The sequence below is a fragment of the Pseudopipra pipra genome, chromosome 11 (assembly GCF_036250125.1).
Source record: "Pseudopipra pipra isolate bDixPip1 chromosome 11, bDixPip1.hap1, whole genome shotgun sequence".
Taxonomy (NCBI): domain Eukaryota; kingdom Metazoa; phylum Chordata; class Aves; order Passeriformes; family Pipridae; genus Pseudopipra; species Pseudopipra pipra.
This window is the reverse complement of record NC_087559.1, coordinates 17,996,314-18,022,576: the sequence shown is the minus strand read 5'-3', so window position 1 is coordinate 18,022,576 and position 26,263 is coordinate 17,996,314. Positions and strand designations below refer to the sequence as shown.

The 26,263-nt window shown below is 40.5% G+C and overlaps 1 protein-coding gene across 8 annotated transcripts in view; it reads right to left on the bottom strand.

The window, feature by feature from the left end:
• Positions 1-24,847, bottom strand: part of ATG7 (autophagy related 7) — a 124,673-nt gene extending 99,826 nt beyond the window's left edge. For 5 of the 8 annotated variants that reach the window (XM_064667966.1, XM_064667963.1, XM_064667968.1 and 2 more), the window contains exons 1-12: positions 24,776-24,847; positions 21,352-21,562; positions 21,074-21,128; positions 19,305-19,422; positions 18,418-18,495; positions 17,717-17,833; positions 16,571-16,720; positions 15,967-16,055; positions 14,738-14,859; positions 13,627-13,717; positions 11,739-11,883; positions 8,204-8,362 (exon numbers count right to left, since the gene is read on the bottom strand). In XM_064667966.1, the coding sequence (XP_064524036.1) occupies positions 8,204-8,362; positions 11,739-11,883; positions 13,627-13,717; positions 14,738-14,859; positions 15,967-16,055; positions 16,571-16,720; positions 17,717-17,833; positions 18,418-18,495; positions 19,305-19,422; positions 21,074-21,128; positions 21,352-21,529 (1,302 nt within the window). In that variant the 5' untranslated portion in view covers positions 21,530-21,562; positions 24,776-24,847. Of the gene's footprint in view, positions 1-8,203; positions 8,363-11,738; positions 11,884-13,626; positions 13,718-13,917; positions 14,001-14,737; positions 14,860-15,966; positions 16,056-16,570; positions 16,721-17,716; positions 17,834-18,417; positions 18,496-19,304; positions 19,423-21,073; positions 21,129-21,351; positions 21,563-24,071; positions 24,249-24,405; positions 24,711-24,775 lie in introns of those variants that run through there. The other 3 variants (XM_064667965.1, XM_064667964.1, XM_064667970.1) reach the window with 3 other exon arrangements.
• Positions 24,848-26,263: the final 1,416 nt, after the last annotated feature.

Here is a 26,263-nt window from a genome sequence, read left to right as displayed (position 1 = left end):
AAACAGACTAGTTTGGGTCACGAGTGCAGACCAACCCTGTTTATGTGTCTCAGAAGGTCTTTTTAGGCCTAGCAAATCACTACAAGAAGGTATTTGAATTGCTCTTAATCCCAGAAATTACAAACATCCTCACTACAAAGGCAAGCAATCCCGTTTACATGTGACTATGATTCAGTTGTTAAACATGTATAAAATCTTTGTTTTGGATTCTCTTCGCAGTCACTTCATACATGATGTTCACAGGATGCAGTTCACATTTCTGATTATGGAATACTGACTTAGTTACAGTAAGGCACGTGAAGTATCACACATTCTGCTATTTGTTTTAAATTCCTTAGTCTCAAATGATTTTACTGTAATTCAACCAGCCATATGTGAAGCTGATATACAAGAAAAGCACTTCTGAGACTTGTTACTCTAGAGCTTGGCTGTCTGGAGACTTGTACTGTGCAGATGCTGAAAAGAGCGTATTCCTGTTGCAGAAACATGTTCCTCTTCCAACCCCCTACTTGGGCAAGGCATACTAAGCAGAAAACACTGAGCCAAATAAGCACATACACAATGCATATACAATGCAAAGAATTAACTCATTAATTTGGAAATACATTAACACAATCTGTCAGCCATCTGCTATAAGAGAAGAATGGATCTTCGTATATGTTAAAGCATAAGCTTTGCCAAAGCCTCCCTGCCTGTCACTGTGCCCTAAGCAACCAACAGTTTAAAAGACAAAATTTAAAAGCTGGATGAACCAAAGATAAAATTGCATGGAAAGAGAGAAAAGGAAGGTTGGTGGAATGTGCTTCTTGTATAGACTGACTACAAGCACAACTCATAAATCCAGGTGAGGTAAATAACCAGAAGGGTGAATGTACATTCTAAACGTCACAAATACCCCTGAGGATGATAAAAAGAACAAGGTACATATAGCAGCTTGGGGAAATTAATTCAGTAATATCTGTATTAACCACACCAAAGGATATACTTTTTTTCCCCCCTTTTTCCCTCACTGCCACCTCCAAGGGCAGGAAAGCAGAGCCCACAGTGACCCAGCATGCTACCAACAGGGAGCTGTTTCCCAGTGAGAACAGCTCTATATCACCAGCACAACACTGGGTAATTACTGAAGGAGGTTCTACCTTCAGGGTCATTATACCCTCAAAAAGCTGTGGCAGGAACAGAAAACTTAATCCATGTTGTACATGAATAATGTATTTATAGATAACTCATTAAGTCATGCTGCACACACGTGCTGATTTATTACATAAGCATAACTGACACTGCTGGTGACTTAGGAGGTTGATTTTTGTTCAATAAATTAACACAAACAAGTAAACAAATGAGTTAAACACCACTTGCATAGAAATATGGAAACCGGGTTTGTAAAATACAAAAATCTCAGCAGAATTCAGAAAAAAAACATCCTGTGACTGTAGCTGTAGGAATACAGACAAGTCTAGCAGCTTCAATAGTTTCAACTGTTCCTTGAAAATGTCATGGTTTGAGAGCTCCAAAATCCAATTCCCTAGTCCAAGCCCCCTCCCACATCTCAACCCAGTGTGAGATGGGTTTTCCAGACACCACACGAGACTCAAAATGGGGGGAAGGGAATATATATTACAATGACTGTACAAAATAAATACTACAGTACATTATATACAATCTTAACTATCTCTAACCATGACAAAACAGTATTTACAATGGATCAAATCTCTTCTCCCCTCCAAATAAAAGTCCAAGAGGGAAGAAGGAAAAGATCCTTTCCGCTCTCAGAGCAGCAGAGTCTCTAAGGCAGCAGGCATCTCTGTCTCTCTCTTCCATGCAGCAGCTGTAGCTGGATCTCTGCCAGTACACACGAGGGGGTATCCAAGCCCCTCGACCCATCGTCTCCAAGCGAGGGTCTTCTCTTCCGTAGGCTGTGTTCACCGGGACAAGGGTCACTTCACTACGTCATATCACGAAGCTCAGGGATCTTCGTGACGGTCCCTATCTTCAGGGGACTCAAATTCCCTTTGCAGAGCTCTGTGCTCTGTCTCAAGCAGCTGGGGGGCTAAGGTCACCCCCTCCGCATTCCTTCTCGGGGCTTTTCAGCTCCTTTCTCCAGTGCTGCTGCAGTTTTAGGACTTCCATTCTGTAGGAGTCCATCCTCTCCACTTAGGAAAGGTCACAAAAGGAGTTTGGGGGTTTTTGATTCAGTTCTTATCCCAGAACTCTGTCTCTGTCTGTAGAGCTTAGTCTTGTTCTCTCTCTCTGCTGCTGGCTATCTTTCTCTTTCTCTCTCTCCTTCCAGGAGTTCTCTCTGTTGTTGCTGCTTGGTCTTATCTCTTCTGGCTCTCTGCCACTTTCTCCGTCCACTGCTGTTCTGCCGCTGCTTTTCAGTATCTCTTGCTGCAGCTCACAGTGGAGAAACATCCCCCGGCTCAGCTACAGACACTTAGCCCAGTCTTACACTGTTCCAAGTCCCTGCAGCCCCCAGTTGGGGGCTGGGGGGGCCAGAGCCCCCCCAGGGGGCTCTTGCCCTTTCTCCTCATGGCTCTACAACATGGCTACTTCTTCAACTACAACAATCACTACACCTTCTCTTCCGGTCTGCTTGTGATATGTTTATATTTTGCAGAAGCGCTCATTGGGTAAAACCTCAAGGGTCACCACCCCCTGGGTTTTTACCATTTTATAACTTCAGGGGGAAAACTGTTTCCTCCCACCACAACTGTCCACCGCCTCGCTTTTGTGAAATATAACATATCACAACAATTTGAAAAACTCTAATCAACATGCAATCTTCAATAAACTAAAATATAACCAAAATCTCTCTACTACACATCAATATAGCATTATCACAAACTTAACTCTACTCTTAGTACTTAACTTACATTACTATAGCCTTACTTTCTCTACAATGGTCCAGTCTGTGTTTTGTCTGGAAACTCTTTCTGTTATCACAAGCATCATGGCTCTTCTCTTTATCTCGATGGATCAAAACCATCCTCTGCTACCAAAAATATCATGGTTTAAGAGCTCCAAAATCCAATTCCCTAGTCCAAACCCCCTCCCACATCTCAACCCAGTGTGAGATGGGTTTTCCAGACACCACACGAGACTCAAAATGGGGGGAAGGGAATATATATTACAATGACTGTACAAAATAAATACTACAGTACATTATATACAATCTTAGCTATCTCTACCATGACATAAAAGTATTTACAATGGATCAAATCTCTTCTCCCCTCCAAATAAAAGTCCAGGAGGGAAGAAGGAAAAGATCTTTTCTACTTTCAGAGCAGCAGTCTCTATGGCAGCAGGCTCTCTTCTTCTCATGCAGCAGCTGTAGCTGGATCTCTGCCAGTACACACGAGGGGGTATCCAAGCCCCTCAGCCCATCGTCTCCAAGCGAGGGTCTTCTCTTCCGTGGACTGCATAGCAGGGACAAAACTCACTTCACCATGTCATTTCATGGGATGTAAGACCCCCATGAAGGTCCCTTCCTCAGGGGACTCACCCCTGAGTCAGAACATCTCGAGCAGCTTTCAGTTGAAGACCTTTGCCTCAAGAGTTCTATCAGAGCTTCTGTGCTCTGATCTCAGGCTGCTAGCTTAGCTTGGCAGCAGTGGCGAGGGGGGCCAAGGTTACCCCCTCCGCACTCTTTCTCTGAGCTTTTCAGCTCCTTTCTGCAGTGCTGTAGCATTCCAGACTCTTCTCAAGTAAGAGTATATCATCCTCCTCCTAGGAGGGGTCTCAAAGGAGTTTGGGGGTTTTTTTTGGTTCTTACCCAAACACTCTCTCTCTCTCTGTAGAGCTTAGTCTTGCTCTCTCTGCTGCTGGCTCTCCTTCTCTCGGACAACTCTGTGTCTCTTGCTCGGCTGCATGTTTGTTTCTGCTGCTTCTCCCTTATCTCTTCTGGCTCTCTGCCACTGCTCTCTGGACACTGCTCATGCTGCTGCTCTGTCTGTCAACTCATGGTGGAGAAAACTCCTTTAGCTTTCTAGCTACAGGTACTTAGCCCAGTTTTACACTGTTCCAAGTCCCTGCAGCCCCTCAGCTGGGGGCTGGGGGGGGGGGGGGGGCAGCCCCCAGTGGGGCTGCTGCTGCTTCTCCTCGTGGCTCTACAACATGGCTACTTCTTCAACTACAACAATCACTACACCTTCTCTTCCGGTCTGCTTGTGATATGTTTATATTTTGCAGAAGCGCTCATTGGGTAAAACCTCAAGGGTCACCACCCCCTGGGTTTTTACCATTTTATAACTGCAGGGGGAAAACTGTTTCCCCCCACCACAACCAGTCACTAGCAAAAGTGGCTGAGGTTCACTTTTGCAGCCAAATGCTGGCAAAAAGAGCTCAAAGAGTAGCTTGGGATGCCACATGAATATTATTTTAAGGAAGAATAAATACACATATATCTCCAAAGACAGATCTTGCTCATTCCAAAATCTCAGGAGTCTCTATGTGATGAAAAGAATTCTGCTTCACTGCTCACAAAAAAGCTTAGATTTTAAGACCTTCACACTAAAAAAAGTTTTTAAAGTTACCATCCCATAAAGTCATAGAATCACACAGAACTCCTTTTTTTTAAAAGTATGTTGACACGTGCAAAACCATAAAAGATAATGTACTTTTCAACACTTTCACTGACAGCTGATCAAAGCTGTGCTAAAGGCTCTAGTGCTTTTGGGTTTTTTGCATTTCTTTTTAAAGCCAACAGCCAAAATATTGCAATTTGTGATGCTACCATAACATTCTGTCTCATTTTTTTTCTCATTTCTATTAACTTTCTGCATTTTTGGTTAAACCATGGCTCAGATCACTTAGAATATAACTGTGTTCAATACATTAAACCTGAACAGAAGTGTGTAGGTACATACAACATTAAGAAATGGGGTGCTGGCATCATTAAATTGTTCTATGAGAAGCATCTACATAAAGTGGCCCCCTCAGGCAGTACAGAATAAAGGATGATAAGATGCTAAATACACTGGAGTTCCATGCCTGAAGGTAAGAAAGTTAAATTCCACAGAACAGTTGCATGAATGACTCTGTGCATTACCTACTTGTTAGGAAAAGCTGTGAATTCATAAATGCTGCTATTTCCAAGGCTTCTCTTCTTTTCTATAGTAAAACTCTAAGCTACAGCTAATGATAATCTTAGAAGTGGAATGAAACAAATCAAAGCTCCTTGCCAAAGCATTCCTTCTTGTTTCATCTGCAATGATGAGGTGGTTACTCTTCCAACTAGAAAGGATGTAAAATTAAAAAATAAAGCAGAATTCACAGAGAGCAGTCAAGCATTTCAAAGTCAACCAGGAGAAACTGCATTTTACATGCAAAATATTACTCAAAATTGAATCAAAGAAAGTAAATTAGACTGCAAATGTAAACCCAAGTTTTCAGAAATGCCTTCAGAACCAGCATTGCTGATTGGATTCCCTCGGAAAGGACCATGTGGGTTTCCAAACAGCAAGAGACAGCTTTGGCTACTCCTTCAGTATGAGAGAAATGAGAAGGCTCAAAATCCAGGACAACTAATCTTTTTCTTCAAAGACATTTATACTGATAAATCTGGACTTTGGTAAGAAGCAAAGCACAGTGTGCAGGAACAGCTGTAGCTCCGTGTGGAGAAGCCCGGTGCAGTCACTGGACTACGAACATCTCCAGCTACAGCAGCTTCACTGTCCAAACCATTCCAAGGCACCAAGATTTTACCCTGACTAATTAAAGACTTACTGTTAGTCCCTGCGCTTGGCCTGCCACTTGAACCTCACGACTCACATGCTGCCAGCATGATATGAACTCTTTGAACCAGAGGTTTTACTAGGAAGCCCTGCTAATTCTTGTTGGTGCTGGCATGTAGTTTCTCTGTTTATTTACAGATCCTCAAACAGGATCCCTCTCCTCCATGAATTCTACTGCAGGAATGAGATTGACGAAAAAATATATTAGAAACATTCTATCCTGTGGGTACACAGGAACTGTGCAATTGCTTTCTCCTCACTTGTGCCAAAAAGCTATGAAACCAGGTGTGAGTCCCACTGAAGGCTGATCAGATGTGACACATCCATGGCATGAGGAAAACACAGGGAATGCAAAACACTAATGGGGATACTGTGCTACAAAAACAGTGGGAGATGCAGAATATTTGAGGTGTATAGTAGAGGAAAAATTCCTTACACACAGTACAGGTTGCACATTGTATATGCTATTACCAAACAGGAAAATTGGTTTTTTTCCCTGTGTATAGCAAATATACATGTATATACATCATCAATACAGGCTCACTAAAGCATTGTTATTGGCTCCCCTTTATTACTAGAAGCTCTTCTCCAGGCTACTTTAACTTTTTTTTTTCCTTTTTATTTTTCCCAAGCCTCATCACAATCTCACGATTCCATGGTATAGTTTGGTCTTTTGCTTTCTTGGTTATTTCTAACAAGAAAACTCATAACTGTACAAGTCAGGATTCCACAAACAGCCTTTATTTCCTCTAATTAAAGTACTCATGCTTTCTTAATATTCCTGTTTTTGAGTTCTCAAGTAAAAAAAGTGAGAAATCATGTGACACATGCCCTAGAGGGCATCCTGTTAGTGCTCTGTGTGACACTGCACAGATGCTTTCTCTTCTGTACTTGATATTTAATATTTCTATAACTAAAGGAGTATCACCAAGTAACAGCAACACTATAGTGCAGCAAGCTTAAATAAAGCTCTTGGAACTTTCAGAGAGTTTCTTCTGGTTTACTTACCAAAAGTTCTGAAAGTGAAATGCTCAGAATTTTTTCATACTGGCAATCATTGTTTGATACTCAAATATTCACTGAATTACTACTTAGTAGCAATGCTGACTTCATAAATGATAATGGTAGGATAATAACAGGGTCAACACAGAGAGAAGAATAAAAGCACAGGGCACTCCTTGGCTGAAACTAAACAAACCTAAAGATGTTTAGAAATGATCTGTAAAGTTGTTCACAACGCTGAACACCAATGACATAATCTGTATTTCTCTTTTCATAACTCCTAACATTATTATGACTAGTAACATAGTAGCACTTTAAACACAGAATTGCATAGTGAGCGTTCTTACTACACTGTTTGCCAGCTGAGCTCTGGTAACTATAGCTACCCATTCTAAGACAGTCTCAATTCCAAAACAAACACTGTTTTATCAACAGTTGAGTGACTTTCATCACATGCCAAACTAGTCTAAAATTTTTTTGTTCATGATAGAGGATGCTGAGAGTGTGTCTATTCTGAAATTATAGGCCAACTACTTTTCTGGAAGTTAACCATTAACTTATTTTCTTCTAATGTTGAAAATCAATTAAATAAGTGTGAAGGACCAGGAATCAGAATGGGGAAAATCTCAGAAGTGGAAAAAGATGTACAGTGATTGAAAGGACTTTATGATACAGACTTTACAGTTATTATGTATATACACATTGTATGCTTCTCCAGAATTTATATTTCCCAGGCATGTCCCAGCCTGTTCACCTCCCTGCTCACCTCCCTGCTCCTGCTTCTCTGCCGATTGGCTGGAGAAGCTGCAGAGAGGGGACAGCCTCCATTCGCCCCTTCTCTCCCCGGTTCCTCCCTCTTCTGCCCGTGTCCCTATCCTGGTTTGTCCCCCCGCTTGTCTGTCTCATGCTCTGCCCTATGTTCTGGCCCTTTCCCCTCCCGAGCTGATAAAAAGACCAGGTGCACGCATGAATAAAGCATTCTACCTGCATCCCACCTTTGTGTCACGGACTCGACCCTTTGTGTCACGGTCCCCCACCCCTTTTGGACGGTGGCAAATAAGACTGCAAATTTTTAGTGTAAAACATAATAGAGAATCTCAATGATACATTTATTACAGTTCCAAGACCTGCTCCCATAAATGGACAATTAATATGTCTGATCTCACATTTATGTCCTTAGGACATACTAGACAGAAATACATTTTACTTCACCATCAATGAGCTACAAGATAATTCAGATGGTGTTTACTTATATGTCATGATTACAAATATTTGTCTCAATAAAGTTTAACAGCTATGGAGTATCTGAAGTAAAATGCTTGCAGGTTTGTCAGTAACCAACATATCACCTGTGTAGCATTTTTCCTCACTCATAATAATGTTTAATTACTAGCACGTGGAATAGCAATTTAAAGTCCCTGGTTTTCTTCCAAGCAATGTATCAATATGTTGTAAAATACTGATCTTACCACTCCTGGGAAGATTTTCAGTAGCCTGTCTGCTGCTGCAAGTGCCTTGGGCTTCCCCCCACTCAGACAGTCCTCAAACTCGTACAGCGGCTGCCGCACAGGGTTGGAGTAGGAGATCTTTGCATTGTCCACAAATGTGATCTTCCTGACTCCCCAGCCCTAAATGAGAAAGGAGTTCAAATAATGACAAGTACCATAGCCTTAGATAAATACTTTTGAGTAATGCCAGACACATTGTCCATTTTGTTTCTAGAAAGATCAAGCTACGAAAGCTTTTGAACCTTGTACTCACACAGAAATCGAAGAACAGAAAATATAGTCTGTCCAAATATATCATTTAACAGTAATCCCTCAAAACCTGAAACATCCCTGAAAGCAATTATCAGCATAGTTAGTTACTTTTAAGTGCTTCACTGTGAATTTGATCATAGAATCATAGAATCAACCAGGTTGGAAAAGACCTCCAAGATCAAGTCCAACCCTTGATCCAACCCTGCCGTGGTTCCCAGACCACGGCACTGATGCCATATCCAGTCTCATCTTAAAAACCACCAGGGACGGTGACTCCACCACCTCCCTGGGCAACCCATTCCAATGCCTGATTACTCTCTCTGTAAAAAATTTATTCCCAACATCTAACCTAAACCTCCCCTGGCACAGCTTTACACTGTGCCATCTTGTCCTACTGCTGGTTGCCTGGGAGAAGAGACCAACTCCCACCTGGCTACACCCTTCTGGCAGGTAGTTGTAGAGACTGAGGAGGTCTCCCCCAAGCCTCCTCTTCTCCAGGCTGAACAGCCCCAGCTCCCTCAGCCTCTCCTCACACCACTTGTGCTCCACTCCCTTCCCCAGCCTTGCTGCTCTTCTCTGGACCTGCTCCAGCACCTCCATGTCCTTCCTGAACTGAGGGGCCCAGAACTGGACACAGCACTCCAGGGGTGGCCTCACCAATGCCAAGTACAGGGGAAGAATCACTTCCCTGCTCCTGCTGCCACACTGTTCCTGATCCAGGCCAGGATTCATTGGCCTTCTTGGCCACCTGGGCACACTCTGCCTCATATTCAGCCTCCTGTCAATCCAAACTCCCAGGTCCCTCTCTGCCTGGCTGCTCTCCAGCCACTCTGTCCCCAGCCCGTGGGGCTGCCAGGGGTTGTTGTGGCCAAAGGGCAGGACCCGGCACTTGGCCTGCTTGAACCTCATCCCATTGGAATCAGCCCAACTCTCCAGCCTGTCCACGTCCCTCTGCAGAGCCCTCCTGCCTTCCAGCTGATCGACGCTCCCCCAAGTTTGGTGTCATCTGCAAATTTGCTAATAGTACACTCAATCCGATCACCCAGATCATCAATAAAAGATGAAACAGAACTTGGCCCAACACTGATGCCTTGGGGACACCACTAGTGACCAGATCCCAACTGGATGCAGCACTGTTCCCTACCACTCTCTGGGCCTGGCCCTCCAGCCAGTTCCTAACCCAGCACAGAGTGCCCCTGTCCAAGCCATGGGCTGCGGTTTTTCCAGGAGTGTGCCATGGGAGACGGTGTCCAAGGCTTTGCTGAAGTCCAGACAGACACATCCACAGCCTTCCCCTCATCCACCAGGCGGGTCACCTGATCATAAAAGGAGATCAGGTTGGTCAGGCAGGACCTGCCCTTCCTAAACCCCTGCTGGCTGGGTCTGATTCCTTGTCCATCCTGTAGGTGCTGTGTGATTGCACTGAGGATGATCTGCTCCGTAACCTTGCCAGGCACTTAGGTAAGGCTGACAGGCCTGGAGTTTTCTGGGTCCTCCTTGCAGCCCTTTTTGTGGATGGGCATGACATTCACCAACTTCCATCATCTGGGACCTCCCCAGTGAGCCAGGGCTGTTGGGAAAGGATGGAGAGAGGCTTGGCGAGCTCTTCTGCCAGCTCCTCATCACCCTTGGGTGGATCCCGTCTGGTCCCATAGACTTGTGAGGATCCAAGTGGCTTAGCAGGTGGCTAACTGTTCCATCCTGGATTACAGGGGGGCTGTTCTGCTTCCTGTCTCTGTCTACCAGCTCCAGAGGTCAGATGTCCCGAGGACAACCTGTCTTACTGTTGAAAAGTGAGGCAAAGAAGGTGTTAAGTACCTCAGCCTTTTCCTCATATTTCATGACTATGCTCCCCCCATGTCCAATAAAGAATGGAGGTTTTCCTTGCCTCTCCTTTTGCTATTGATGAATTTGTAGAAGCACTTCTTGTTATCCCTAACAGCCATGGCTAGACTGAGTACAAATTGTGCCTTTGTCTCTCTAATTTTCTTTCTACGTGACCTAACTGTATTCCTATACTCTTCATGAGTAGCCAGCCCTTTTTTCCACAGTCGGTAAGTTCTCTTTTTTCCCCTAATTTCCTTTAAAATCTCCCTGTTCAGCCAGGCTGGCCATCGTCCCTGCCGGCTCGCCTTTCGGCACACTGGGACAGCTGCTCCTGTGCCTTCAAGACTTGCATGTCCATCCCTCCTGGACCCCTTTGTTTTCCAGGGCTGTTTCCCAAGGTACCCTGTGAACTAGTCTTCCGAATAGACCAAAATCTTCCCTCTGAAAGTCCAGGGCAGAAGTTTTATTGATGGCCCTCCTTGCATCTCTGAGTATGGAAAACTCTCTTATTTCATGGTCACTGTGCCTGCCCCAGAGGGCCTCTGACCACCACATCTCCTACCGGCTCCTCTCTGTGAACAGCAGGTCTAGTGGGGCCCCACCTTGGCAGGCTCATTTACCAGGTGGAGCAGGAAATTATTCTCTATACAGTGTAGGATCCCTAGACTGCCTCTTCTCCACTGTGTGGAGTTCCCACACAGGGAGAACACAGACATCCAGCAGGGTAAAGTTGCCTACAAGGACAAGGGCTGGCGATTTTGAGACATCCACTAGCTGCTTGTAGAATAATTCATCACCCTCATCATCCTGGTTGGGTAGTCTGTAACAGACTCCCATCAGGATATCAACCTTGTTGGCCTTACCCGATTCTGATCCACAGGCACTCAACCTTATTGTTACTGACTTCAAATTCCACAGAGTCAAGAGACTCTCTAACATACAGAGCCACCCCTCCACCTCTCCTACCTTGCCTGTCCCTTCTGAAGAGCCTGTAGCCACCCATGGCAGCACTCCAGTCACGGGAGTCATCCCACCATGTTTCTTTGATGGTGACCACATCCCAGTTTTCCTGCTGCACAATGGCTCCCAGCTCCTCCTGTTTGTTACCCATACTGCATATTATAGCTCATTAAAATTAACGAGAACTTTTTGTTCAATCTTTTTTAATGTAAATTCTAAACAAGTACTATTCTGCCATGGTTCTCTGACTTTCTGCTATTCTACTATTAGCAGAACTTTTTGGCTACGGATCTTACCTCTTTCCTGCAATTTATAGTATCAACTAATTATGCATTATGTGTATTTTAATGCACAGGAATACAACTTTTCTCTTATGTGTCATGCAGCTGGACAAAAAAAAGAAACACAGAATTTATAAGAAACAGCAGATTAGTTTTAAGATTAACTCAGGACTTACCATCAAGGTCCTTGCAACACTACAACCCAGTGTACCAGCTCCTAGCAGCAGACACTTGGCAGACACAATCTTTTCTAAATCCAGAGTAGGGACCAAACGCCAGCACATCAATTTCAAATTAAGATCCACAGATGATTCTGCTAACCTAGACCACAAAATAAATAGCAACACACTTCTGAATGCTCTTGTGTTTCTCCAACAAAGCAATTACTTGTTTTTCAACTGGAGAAGTTCAAGACTTATTTTTTTAAAGGAGAGAAAGAATTTGGCGATTTAACACATCAGTAATACGACAAACAAAGTCTCTCAAGCATATTTCTACCTAATAATAAGGTGCATGGCAAGGACAGTGGAAAAACTTTTTTTATGCTCCTTGTTCACTCATGACACATGCAAAACATGCAAAAAGAAGATGCCAAAAATCATTCTAAATAAATACACACACAGTTCCTGATACTCAGTTTCCTTGGAACCTCTTATTGTAACCAATGTGTTGGCCCAATAACATTCTCAGAAAAGCTGTGACTGCACTGCTTAAAAACAGAAGAGTAAATCACTACTGAAGAAACAGTAAAAAGATAGTGGAAGTTTAAAAGAAATAACTTGTAGATATTTGAAAAGATGGTTATTAAGCAGGTAATTTTGCTAGGAAAATGCTCTCTTTCATAAGCCTGGATATACTAAAAAGGTGTCAGCTGGCCACTCTGGACTTGCTACTAACGTCCTTTGGAATTGGAACAGGTCTCTAAGAGCTTCTGAAAAAGGTAACAATCCAAAATTAAAATTTTAGTAACAAAACTGATGCAAGCATGAAAATAAAAACAGTGTCTCAGACAAGATTCCTGTTAAGATCATTTGCCCATCAACTATTTTTTCTTCTTTAAATTGGTTTCCTGTATGCAATTACACCTGCCCTTAACATGAAATATTACATTTATCCCCTAAAGAATCTGGTCAGTTCTTTGTGAAAGTTTTAGAAGGAAAATGAGGTAGGAAATCCATGTTCAAGCTAGTTTCGGATTTTTATATTCATCAGAACACAGGGTGTTAAAACTCTCATCAACCAGGTCATCACAGCTCTCAGATTCCTAAGTTTCATTCCCTTATACATCATATAAAAAATTTTGCAGTATCCACTAAATTATTTGTTCAACAAGGATTTAAGATGGCAGCTGTCAAGGCTGGCATATTACCAACATCCCCTGTAGGAAATAACAGAAGTGAACATGCATAAAATAAAGAAGTTACATTTACCTATAATCAAGAGTCCTGAGATGAACTTTCTCGAAGGAAGTATGAACATACTGAGAATTGGCACAATTGCAAGACAAAAATGGCTTTGCTTGATGGGTAAAAGGTTAACCTGAATCATTAGATCAGCACACTCTTACGGTGTTTCCAAGCCAAGAACACAGATACAGCCAGTGAAAGTAGACGAGCCAACAGGCCCTGTAACTCTTTTCAATCCATTACTGAATGATAAAAATCACTAAAGTCACGTTTCCTGAGCTCTTTCCTGTCACACTCTAACAATTCCCAAAGGCTGAACTTTTCTCCATGCTTATTATCATTAACAACCTGCAGGTTATAGAATTCAGTGAAAACCACAGGCCTGTAACATCATGGCCTACATCTCACTCAGTTCTAAATACAATGCATTTGAAATTTTAAGCTGAAGTTAAAAATGGCAAAGATTTCTGCTGCAGGCAGTGCACTGTTCCATTAAGGTTCTTCCCTCCAAAAGGACTGCCAAAACAATACCCACTGTATATGTTACTGGATATTCTGACCTAAGAGACAGATATTCCTTGCATTTCACACTTCCAACTTGTTATGGATTGAGCCCAAGTAAAGAAAACTACTGGAATTTAAAAGATAAAAACCAAACCTTTTTGGATCCATGCACTCACTGAGATTCACCATCCTCGGACCCATGCCTCCCTTTTGGTTTTTCTCCCATCCAACAGCTTTTGGACAATCTGTTTGACATATGGAGAGAAAAAAAAATGAAGAAAAAAACAAAAGAAAGAATGAAAGCCTTAATATCACAGGATAGAAAAAAGAAATTTTGTTGGATTTAACATTGTTGGAAAAACACTAATGCTAAACTTCTAGGTAAATAATCTGTATCTTAACCACCCAGTGCATGTTGCTACACAAATATTGCTGATTTCATCACCTGAAAGCATTGATTCTCAGAGAAGTGCTTTGCCCTCAGGTGTCCCATGTGCTGCTCTTGCCTGTTCAGCTTGCTTTAAACCTAAAAGAGACAGCACCATTCCCCGTCAAGCCTCCAGATCTTTAATGTCAAGCTCAGTAAATTCATAAATCAGAACTCAGTAAATTTTGCCAAGTTCAATCATTTCTTCACGTTCCCTAGACACTACCTGTGAATTCAGTGGAGAATTATATATATATATATATAATCAAACAATTCATAAAAATGATATATATAAAGCATTCAGAACTTTTTGGATGAGGTAATGTTGTGATAATGTCCTTTAACTCTGAAATTATGCTTGAGCATTACGTATGTATTGCTCTAAAATACATCTGGATATGTCACTACGGGATTGAAGAAACAGTTTCACTCTGCTCCAGGCTTTTACTATTTTAGCAATATACAGAAAGTTTACACCATATAAATTCACTATTATATGCATTTTTTTCTACCTGAGGAACTGTGTACAAATTTAACAAGAACATACTGATTGCCTGGGCTTTTTGTATTTCATATGATACCAGGAGGACTTTTCTTGTTTTTAAATTAGAAACACAATTAATGTAGGAAAAAATTAAAAGAGAATATGCTCTCTTCTTTCTTTGTTGAAGACAGAACCATTTCCATTGTAGACATTTGACAGAAATGCAAACAATTTAAAATCCCTTTGAAATAACTTAGTATAAGCAATGACTTGGTATGATTATTTTATTTTTCTGTCTCTGCAGTGATTGAGGAGGGAGAAAAAAAAATAGGAATTTTTTTTTAACTAGATTACCTGGGCCAAGGGGTTTCTCTGGAAGTTTTATTTCAAAGATAATGCTGTGTGTTATGTCCCTCACCCCTTGCATGGTCCTGTCTCTGAAGCAGAGCACTTCAACTGTCTGGAGAATGTTGCTCCTGCCATTAAAAAAAAAAAAAAGATAATAGAGACAGACATGCAACTTCTTTAATAGAAGAGGGACTTCTTTTAAACACCATTTCATAAAGGTTTAGTCCCTCGTAGATTCTGAGTAAGGCTTTTTCTCAGGCACAGAAATAGAACAGAAATAGAAACAACTCCTTAGGATATAAAAATATGAAAATAACTAGTTTGCTGTGAACAGTTCTATGTAATGACACTGTCAGCCTGTCCTCTCTCATATATAAAATGCTGCTGGACAAACTATATATTTAGAGGAATAAAAAGCAGGGAATCACTAGAGCACATCTCAGGTGACGATGGACTGTGATATGTCACAAGCAAGATCCTCTTAGTTCTAAATATGGTATAATTTTTCCTCCTTATGATTCAAACTCTCAAATCAACCAATAGAACTTGAGTGCCTAAAACCCCCTGAATCCCAAGAACATGCAAACCCCTTGGCTCTTACAACATCTTTGCACACTGGCAGCCCAGAAAACACACCCAACCCTGCACATCTTCTCCTTAGTGCTTTGGAATAAAACATGACAGTCAAAACTATGGCAGTGCAGCTTAATTACAATTTTGTTACAGCAACACAAATTTATTTGATCCTTTAAATTATACTTCTTTTCCAAAAACCAGTTTAAATTATACTTTTTTCTCCCAAAAACCAGAGCGTAAAACTGTCCTGCCTCCCATCTTCTGTCTAACAAAAAAAATTCAAGATGGTACACTACAAGAAAACCTAAGAATATATGATTTTCAAAATTGAGGTTCACTATTACTTGACACTAATAAATGATATAAATTCATAGAATACTTTTAACAATATTTGAAGCACCTACCGGGTATTATCGGGGTCTGAAGCAGGTATTTCCAGGCACATGCATTCATGTGAGGATTAGGATTAATAGGAACTTGTGGCTCACAGAAATAAAAACCAGAATAATATATAAAATCAGAATCACTCAAGGTGAGGCATGTCGAGGGTAAAAGCAAAATCTCTGATGGGTGATACAAGTAAAGTGCCATGGGGAGAAAAATGCCTAATTTGGTATCAACCAATAAATTAGCTTTGTGTGAAAGAATAAAATAGATACCAATTGTGGGCTGCCAAGATCAGGAAATTTCTCAGTGGCCATCCTGGATATTGGGATAAATTACATGGATCATAAACTCCAACCGTCACCTGCAAATGAAATTGATCTGCATGAGAAGTCATCTATTCATACATATATTAATTCAGTTCGCAGTAAAAGTTATCTGGCATTTTTAATGTAAAAATTCTGGACAGGGAAGGCCTACACACACATTTTACATATTTACAAATATTTATTATATAGTTACGCTAGATTTCAGTCAAGCATTTGCCACAGCTTTGACATTTATTTAGTTTGGTCTCTTTATGGACATTCAATGTTCACTCCAATAAATGCACCTTCCTTACTTTGCTTAAAAACACCATTATGAGAGAAGCCCATCAACTGAAGCCTTGCTTTCAAAACAAAATTCTGTACTCACTTTGGAATGATCAAAAAGTGAAGGGACACATGTCAGCAAGACAATAAATTAAAGGAAAACCAGCATAAAAATCACTTGTAAAGCCAACCTTCAAGATGGTACCATTGTGCCCAGCTCAGTATCACAGACAATTTTCAAACCATTTGAAAATTAAACATTTATAAGATTTAAAATTCTCATTACCTTTCCCCCTTGGTCTTGAAAGAAACCATCCCACTTTTTCAATAGAGATATCATGACAGAATTGTCGTGATACTTGATTAAAAAATAAGGCAGGGCTGTAACTCCCTCTTTCTGGCAAAGGTCATCATATGCTTTCTGAAGTGCTTGAATCTAAAAGCAAAAAGATAACTGTAACCAACAGTTTTAACCACAGTAACAGAGATAAAAAAATTAAGTTGCTAAAACAGCATTTGTCAATGTAAATTTAAACAGGAGCATTATTATCATTGCCACAAACTGATGTAGCAATAAGAATTAAACCAAGATAAAAATCTCATCTGATAGTCAGAGAAGCTTCTTAGAAACTAAATCTGTCCCTTTCTTATTAGGAAAAAACCAGTCCTACTTAATTTATTTCACTAGGTGCATTTTCAGTGTTTAGTTAAAACTCTTGTCTTTGGATCATGACTGTTAGGTATTTTTACACTATTTACCACTACAGAAAGGTCTTCCAAAAAGGGATATAAGTATTTTTCACTGAAAAAAACCAAAATTGTTTCTCATTGATTACTCTTCCATTAAAAAGCCATTCAAGGTTTTGTATTAACTTCTGTCAAAGAAAAAAGGCACATGTGGGCAAGTGGATTTTTTTGGTTCTTTTACACTGTAGTATGAAAGAAACTCAAAATAGTTATCTTTTCTCCTTAAAAAAAAAAATCTTCCCCATTAACTCCTTTTCTTTATCCAATCATTTATTTTAACAATTTTGTAATTTTAATGACTTGGTTCTGCCAGGGGATGCCCTTTTAAAAAATTTTCTTTTATAATGGGTTTCAAACACATAGCTATATATTCATTAAGCTGTATATAAAAAAAATTAACATAACTGCCACTTTAAGAAGTGTTTGCCACATCATTTGCTTCATTGCCTGAATCATTATTACCTCATCTAAATGAATAAAGGTGAAGTAATGTTAAGCTGAGAGATTGTATACAATAACAAAAAAAGAGGTAAACAAAACACCCACTTGGAAATAACAAAAGTGAAGATTTTAAAAGAAATTAGGTTCTCAAATTAATTCAGTACGTGCTAACGAAAAATACTAAGTTTTGCAGCTCACAAAATTTCTTAGTACTAGACTTCAGAATATTCAGCATTTTGAATACCTGATTTAATGAGAACCTCTCACCAAGACACACCGGTTTCTGAATTATATGTATTCCACTGGGGAAGCAGAGAGCAGGGTAACAAAACCAGTAATAGAAGTGATACTTTTTTAAATCCTAGAAAAAGAAATGTAAAATTAGATAATAAAAATATACATCAAACTAAATGATGGTTTGGAATATTAATTATAATTGATGGTCAATTATACTAATCATAGGAACCACGGTTCTCTTTACCTCATAAGGCACTGTGTCATGACTTTAGAAAACCATAAAAAATACTAGAAAACTTCCCTTCTCTGTATACATTTTTATTTAAGATTTAAACAGATAATGTGTATACAATCCTTCAGTTTTTATTAACTGGAGCATTTATTAAAACTTCCAATTTGTGAAACATGAAACAGTTTCTCTACTTTTACTAGTATGTATAAAGCCATCAGGTAATCTAACAGATTTGTAGAAACTATATGAGATGGCACCAGCATTTTTTAAAGAACACATCCTAAAATATTTGATAGCTCTACATCAGAGTGGTTTATTAGGTTTTTTTAAAAATATTTTCAGACATTGTAAGGTGTCTGAGAGTGATCCTGGTGACATTGATACGGTAACAGTAATACAGCATTTCTCCTTAAAAGAAACCACTTCATCATTTCCACTACAATGCTCTAAATATGAGATATATTATCTCTACTCACTGCAAATGTCAGCAGTAGAAACCTGTTCAAGAGCATGGGGTTTTCAAGAGCAGCTCCAGATTTTATGGATTCCCATATCTGTCATTGATGGACAAGAAGGAAGAGAAAGGGCAGAAAAACAAAACACAAAGAGAGCATGAGAACAGCTGCAAAAGCTTTAATTCTTCAAGCTATACCTTTAAAGTCTGGAAATTACCACTCCCAGTAATACACTGTGATCCTTTCCTAACTGATCTCATCCACACTGTTATCTGTGGAAAAAGGATCTTAAAGGCAAGATGCAGGAACACAAAAAATTCAGTCTTGAGTGAAGAGATGCATGAAAATTTTGCTACTCCATGCCAGCATGCAGACAATCAATTGAACTAAAGGAATCAAGGGTTGGTCAAAGTGAAGTGCCTAAAACAGTAAAAGGTTGCCTTAAGTTTGACTTTCGCTTCTTACCAAGCCATGACATTAAATTTAGCTCGTTATAGTGCAAGCAGACCGGCCTCTTTGACAGCCACCTTTTTCTTGCTTTATTTCAGTCTTCTTGCTGTTCTGGAGCTTCTCCATCTCTTTGTCACAGAGATATATTGCAGTAATCCAATGTTTAAACCAGGCACTGGCTGGTTTCTGGATGTCAAGACAAATTGGCAGCTCTTGCTAGGCTTAAAATGCAGCCTAGCAGAACAGTGAATCAAGTTCTCAAAGTATAATTAGCTACTTTCCACTCTCTTGTAAAGAACTGTAAAAATCAAACATCAAACTATTCCTACCAGAATAAGGTAGATCCTGAGGCTACTTATATGGGTGAGTATCTCCAATACTTGGAGCAGAGACTATAAGGCACTTCAATTGGTAGAAAGGATTTGGAAATAACCGGTGATTTGATTTTTTAGTCTTACCTCATTGGCTTCTTTTTCCAGAAGTGATTTCTTATCACAGGATTTGAACGTCTCAAAAGTGTTGGTATTATACAACGTTCCAAAAGCAGGACAGCAACGGGCTGGTATCGAAGCGTTCCTGAAAGAAAGAAGAAAACACCTGGGAATTGGATATACCTTTAACACAATCAGAGATAGCAGCAGTAGCTTCCTATGGTGTAAGCTTGCCCTGAAATTACCAAGTGATGAGGCACAGTAACACAAGTCAACAACACCTCAAATAAAAACAATTTTATGATCATAATGCTTTATAGAATATGGACTGGTTACAAATACACCTCTCCATTATGACTTTGAAAACAGATGAGGCATCTGTATTGTCTCTAAGCAAGGTGACACTAAAACATGGATTTAAAAATTCTGTTCAAATATAAGCTATCCATGACAAATGTGATTTTCACTCAGAAAAAAAAATTTAGGCTAAACTTAGACATCAGTATTCACATAAAGAGTTACTCAGTTAAAATTTTATGTTTAAAATATGTCCCAAAGGAAGTCTAAAGCAGACAAAAGATTAAGAGGAAAAACTGCTGTTTGCAGATACAGAGGGGTTTTTTGAGATAAATTAGGTAAAACCCTACAATATTCCCTTATTTATAGATCTGACCATTGACTCCTTTTTAACATTCTTCTCCCAAACTGATACGTTTCTGGCCATTGCTAAAACTTAAATACAGTAAATGTTTAAGTTACATCATAAATACATATGATGTAGTTTCCAAAAATTTTTAAAACTAAAAGGCACTTCTTCATGATCACCTAAATTGATTACATAAGGTACAGAAAATTACTATAGTAGAAGGAACAATTAAACGCTACCTAAGTGGACGTTTCGTAATTTTATTTTTGTCCTAATGGTTGTGAGTTCAAACACCATGGTACCATCCCTTTATTCCTAACCTGCAATTCCTGTTCCCAATGTCACAGCTGTCTTCCAATTGCACTTTGCTGCATAAGCCTTCAGTATTTTACCTAAATATTCTTACGTAAGAATTAATGGGATAATATCTCCTAGGAAATTATCTCAAAATGCACAAAGCCTCAGCAGGCTCCTAACACCCTCACCAAGCAAGGCACACTGTGATTTACAACTCTATAATCCACCACTTTAAAACAAACAAGACACTAACTATGAAGACATCTGTTCCTATGTTAGTTATACTAACTTAGGCATTGCTGGAAATTAAAACCACGTTAAAAAAATATTTTCCCTCTCATCTCGTTTTTGCTCTGTACACTGAGGCAACTTTGATTTACCTTTCACTTTGGGATGAAGACAAAACTACAAAACTCCAGTCAGAAATGTTAAAATATTTTGGAAAAGACTGCAACGTAACAACCAGGGATAGTAAAAACTATTTTGAAATTCTGATTGCAACGATGAATCCCTCAGTAAATAAAGATCTAAGGAAAAATTTGAAATTGGATGACTGAAATAGCCTTTTTTACACAGAAAAACCGAAGAAATGGGAAAAGTGGCATTTTATAAACATATATACAAACACTGAGTGAATTTGAGACTTACCACCATATTTTAAACTCAGCCCTTCAGACACAAGGAGCTAGTGTTTGCAACTGAAAGTAGTCTCTCCACTGTTATAAAGTTCATGAAAAGGTATATTTATTCTCATGTAGAGTTTATCTAAGTAATATTACATACCTATGTGTAGCTGTTACGCAAGGAAAGTGTCTTCATGCAGGAATTAAGGTAAACCACAGTATGTACTTACGTATCAAAGGCACTAAACTCCAATGTCAAGCGAGCTGGCAAACCCAAAGGATCACCTGGACAAAAAGCAGCAAGATGCTTCTTTTAAACTGAAATACATAGATGAATTACCCTTTTTTTGTTAACGTAAGTTATAAATTACCCACAAAGAATTCTCAGCTCATTCAGCCATATTTTCTAATGTTTCAGCCAAACACCTAAATTATGTTACACAAATACTTAGAAGACTATGACAGGAGAAACCTGAACTGCTAAGGAAGATGTGCAGTTTCCACCTACCATTGTAATAGTATCCCTTGATAACTTTGGGGGTCTCATCCAGTCGGTATTCATTGAGTTTCTTCTGGGTTAGTTCGTGCCAGAATCCTGCATCCAAGGCACTACTGAAGGGAGCAAACTGCAGCTTTGAGATTCCGGGATCTACAGGATGGTGCACCTCACCACTGGCAGTGGCCATAATTTCAGCTGATGATCACTGTTAAACAGAATTCTGTAAGAGCAGATATGCCTGATAAGTATATACTCAATAGATCGTATCACCTATGACTACTCGCAGCTACTTTTTAACAGATTTTGTTGGATTAAAGTGAAGAAAGTCTGTGATTATCTAAGATAAGCATAAATGCTGCAAAACAAGGATTTGTTACACATTAAAATTAAGATTTTAAAATATCAGTTTTAAAACTCCTCACAAAGATATGAACATAAGCTCATATCTCTCTCACAGCACATCCATCTGCCAAGCCAGCAACTGCTGTTTTCCAAGTCCAGAAGGGAGGCCAACAGCTATTGATTCCAGTTCTGTTCCAATGCTTATCAAATCAACCACCTGAACTCAAATGACCTTGAAATGATTCCTTCAACTAAATATTTTTTAAAGACTATTTTTTAGCTTGCATAATGTAATCCTGTGCAATTGGTTTTTGTTACTGATCCTTCACAATACCCCCATTACCTTTACACGTGAATCAATGCTAGGATTTTAAAGCAGGAAAGTCAAAAATAAGGTTCCCAACACAGCTGTGTTCTCTGACACTAATCTGAACAGATAACTACAGTTTTGCTGTATTGAAGTTTGGATTGAATTGAACTGCTCCAAGTTTACTATCCTGTGAAGTCACTTTTGCAAAGGAACTGAGCTTACAAGCTTTTCTTTCGCTCTCTTTGGAACAGGGGGAAAGGAACAAGTGGTGGGTTTAATTTCTTAATAACTGCCAAATATCCAACTTTGAGTCAAAGGCAGTTATGCTTTTCCTTACAAGACACTTCCTTAAACAGTCTTCAGTGTAACCCAGCTATGCCTTCTATGTTCAATTTATCCAGCTTGGCTTCTCCTTTTACTGTAACTGCTTTCTTTACTTGCTGCTAAGTTGTGGAATGTGGTTTTTTGGGTGTAGGTTTGAGGTTTTCCATATCTTTCATGATGAAAGCTACATGTTTCAGTTCTGTCACGATGTCTTGCTGTAACTGGCATATTGCAAATACACCATTTTGTCTTCCCCCTCCACCACCTTTTTCTTACATTCCCTTAATTTTTAGCAGCAGCTGGAATGCATGGCAGTGTGAACTTTGATAGCTTATCCCTTTTTATTAACACAAAAAAAATCAGTTTCTTGAAACTTTGCAAGTCCTAGAAATGTAAAGATCACAACTAACTGCATGGAATTTTCTCACCATTTTTATAAACTTCTTTTTCTGCGAGTATAAGAAGTAACATAAATCAGCAAACATTTAACTTTTACTACTACATAGCTTTTAAGCCCTAATAATTTTTTTGTTTGCAACTGTATGTCACTGAAAGCTTATCATAAAACAGGCAAACAATCATTTGTCATAGAGACGTTAGCAATAAGAGTCAGATTACAGGGTGCTTGATGCCAAGGCTTCCATGATAAAACTTTTATTCAAAGGTTCAACAGCTGCCTAGTCAATATGAATCCACTAAGTTCCCTATCACCATTTTTTTCCGAAACAAGATCAAGTTGTCACTTTTCTTGCCAGACAAGCTCTATTGTAACTAAAAATTCTGAATTTCCTTCAAGCCTTTTCTCAACTTTTCAAACAGGTAATGTTTTCACTTTGCTTTTCCCCCCATGACACACCCAAGACAAAAGTGTCCTGTCAAACATTTTACACGACCAAGAAACCAGTGACAGTACCGAGATGTACATGAGTAACATACACTGAAAATACCAGCCTAAAAGCATCCACTTGGAATCAATTGTAACACCCTCCTTATTTTATTACAGCATCTCAAGAGTTATGGTGCAACTTAAGGAATACAAACAGGGGATCTCACTATGTGATGCACATGCAAACAGAAGAGCACATGCAATCACCTCTGATGTACGGATTCTTAAAAATCTTATTTAATGTATTCTGATATAAACATTCGCCTACATGCATTCTTAATGCAATATCCAAGGTAAATCTGTGCAACAAATTTTAGAAGACTGAAGACAAAATGTATACATTTTGCGGAGGTTGCATGCAGAAATTCACACACAGCCTCTAAAGGTAAGAAGTGACTAGGAAAATATAATAAAGAGAAGTAGAAAAAATATATCCAAAACTTTATATGTGGAACAACCATGAGTTACAAAAGGGCACAGTTGAAAATTGTGCTTGAAATAAAAAGATTTACCAGTATGCCTTAGATATCCTGCCAGTCACAGAATTTGGGAGTATTTAACCCCAAATACAGATGCCTTATCACCAGCCTAAGTTCTAGCACTTGCTCTTAAACATGCAGACGTTTAAAACTGATCTCATGGAGTAATATGTTAAGTGAAAAACACAGCAGGTCTTTTACTAATATTGGTCTTTCCCTTGACAGACATAATTAATCTGTTGTAAAAGTCTGATTACCGGTTTCCCAGCATTTAAAACTATCATGAAATTACAGGTTTTAAACCGAATTCACACAGTCCCCTAACATGTGTAGGGTTTTGTACAAAATGTTTTATTCAGCGGCCCAGAGGTGGGTATGTCAACGGTACCTGTGCAAAGAAGATCACTATTGCCTGAATTATTCTCTGAAGAGTAAAAAATTTTCAGAGAGGCTGCTTCTGGGTTCATGCCCCTTTTCAAGCCAATTCTCGGGACAAAGAACTCTTCCCCGTGCCCAAGGTCATTATGAACACACAAAAAGGCTACGCTGGCAACGGCGGTCATCCGTCCCGCCGAAACACTGACCGAGCCGGCAGGCGCTGCCCGCCCCGCCTCCGGGCCCCGCACACCGACACGGCCCCGGCCCCGCACACCGACACGGCCCCGGCCCCGCACACCGACACGGCCCCGGCCCCGCACACCGACACGGCCCCGGCCCCGCACCCGACACGGCCCCGGCACCGCACACTGCCTGACTGCAGTCCTAGCTGAGGATTCGGGACACCGCGATCTCCAGGGGCGCGGGAGCTCGCGGTCGGCGGGACCCTGAGGCGGGCGAGGTGCAGTGCGGGGCTGGTACGGGGGCAGCGTTGGGACCAGCGCCGGGACCCTGGGGGGACGGTGCGGAGAACTAGTGCTGGGATCCCGGGGGGGTGGCGCAGAGGACTAGTGCCGGGACCCCGGGGGGCGGGAGGGAGAATCAGTGCCGGCACCCTGGTGGGGCGGCGTGGAAGATCAGCGCCAGACCCCGCGGGACCGACCCCGCGGGACCGACCCCGCGATCCCCTCACCGCCCGCGCCGCCCGCTCCGCACCTCCCACATCGCCGGCCGGCTCCACCGAGTGACGTCACCCCGCCGCACCCACGTGATCAGGGCGGCCGGCGCGGAGCGATGACGACACGTGGGCGCTCTCTGCCTGTGGCGGGGGTGGGGCAGGAGGCGCGGAGAGAGCGGAGGGGGGGGCAAAGGGGGGCGGGGTCGGATGGCAGTCTGAGGAGTTGGATGGCAGTCTGAGGTAGTCTGGAGTGAGGATGGAGGCAGGTCATAATGAAAGATGCACAGCTACAAGTGGGAAGGAGAAGGGTACCTGAAATCAGACTCCAGGAGTTGGATTTCTGCGCAGCAGTTGTAGAGATTGTGCAGATCTAGGGATTATTCATGTCTAGTGAGGATGAAATTAGTTGCCAGGTAGGATACCTGTCAATATATAGCAGTGGGTACTGTGCAGTCCTTTTAAGGTATCTTTGCAGACAAACCCAAATGATAACTGATACAAATACAGTTAAAAATAGCAACACTTAAACTTACCAGATGTCGAAATGGTTTGAACCATTGCCACACACAAATGTACATCCCTTGTACTTCCTAACTGGTGGAGATCACAAATGCAATTTTGTAATAGCCTGGTATGTGAACTCATGTCTGTGCAGGGGTGTAAAATGTACATCTCACCTTTGATTTTTTTTCCTGTTTCTATTTTACACTCTCAGATGACAGTGGAGAAACAATTTATTTCGGTGTCAGATATGTAGCATTTTTTTAAGATAATTTTGAACTCAATATCAGGAGAGTAAACTTATTTTCAGGAGTTATTTTTCACACTGTGTCAACATTAATTGTTGTTTTTATATTCTAATTCTTAAATAGACTCACAGTTTGATGAAAATTAATACTTTTGTCGTTGTATTTGATAAGCAAAAGTGAATATGTATGCATAGCATTTAAACTTAATTTGGCATTTACAAGTGAACGAACTCTTGTTCTGATGGAGGGATTACCTGCATTGAAGTTTTTAAGTATATTCTTACACCTTCTCTGTAGGAACTTAAGCCAGGTTAGGAACTAGTCCTCTAAAATCCCTGATAACAGTGGAAAATCTGCAGAATTCAGGGGCTTCTCTAGAACTGTCCAGAAGTGTTTACAGTGTTTCTATATTAATATCTGAGCATTAGAAATGCATTTTTTAAGTGAGTCTTTCAGTCATTTTCAGTTATTGTGCTTTCACAAAGTGCATCATTAAGCGGTCTCACAGAAAATGTAATGGAGTCCTTTTAGATGATGGAATGAGGCCCAGCTGTGTCCCTACACTTACGTTTCCTTTCTGAGGGCGACATTTCCTGAAAATAATATGGGGGAAAGCAAATACTAAATGGCAAACTTCCCAATGCACAGCATTCCATGCAGCACCCCGGAATTCACTCATTACCCACCAGATGTCACCGTTGACGCAGAAAACATTGTGAGAACGGCTTTTTCTGCCTCTGAAAAGCCGGGTCGGTTGTTCTCACCACACTTTAATCA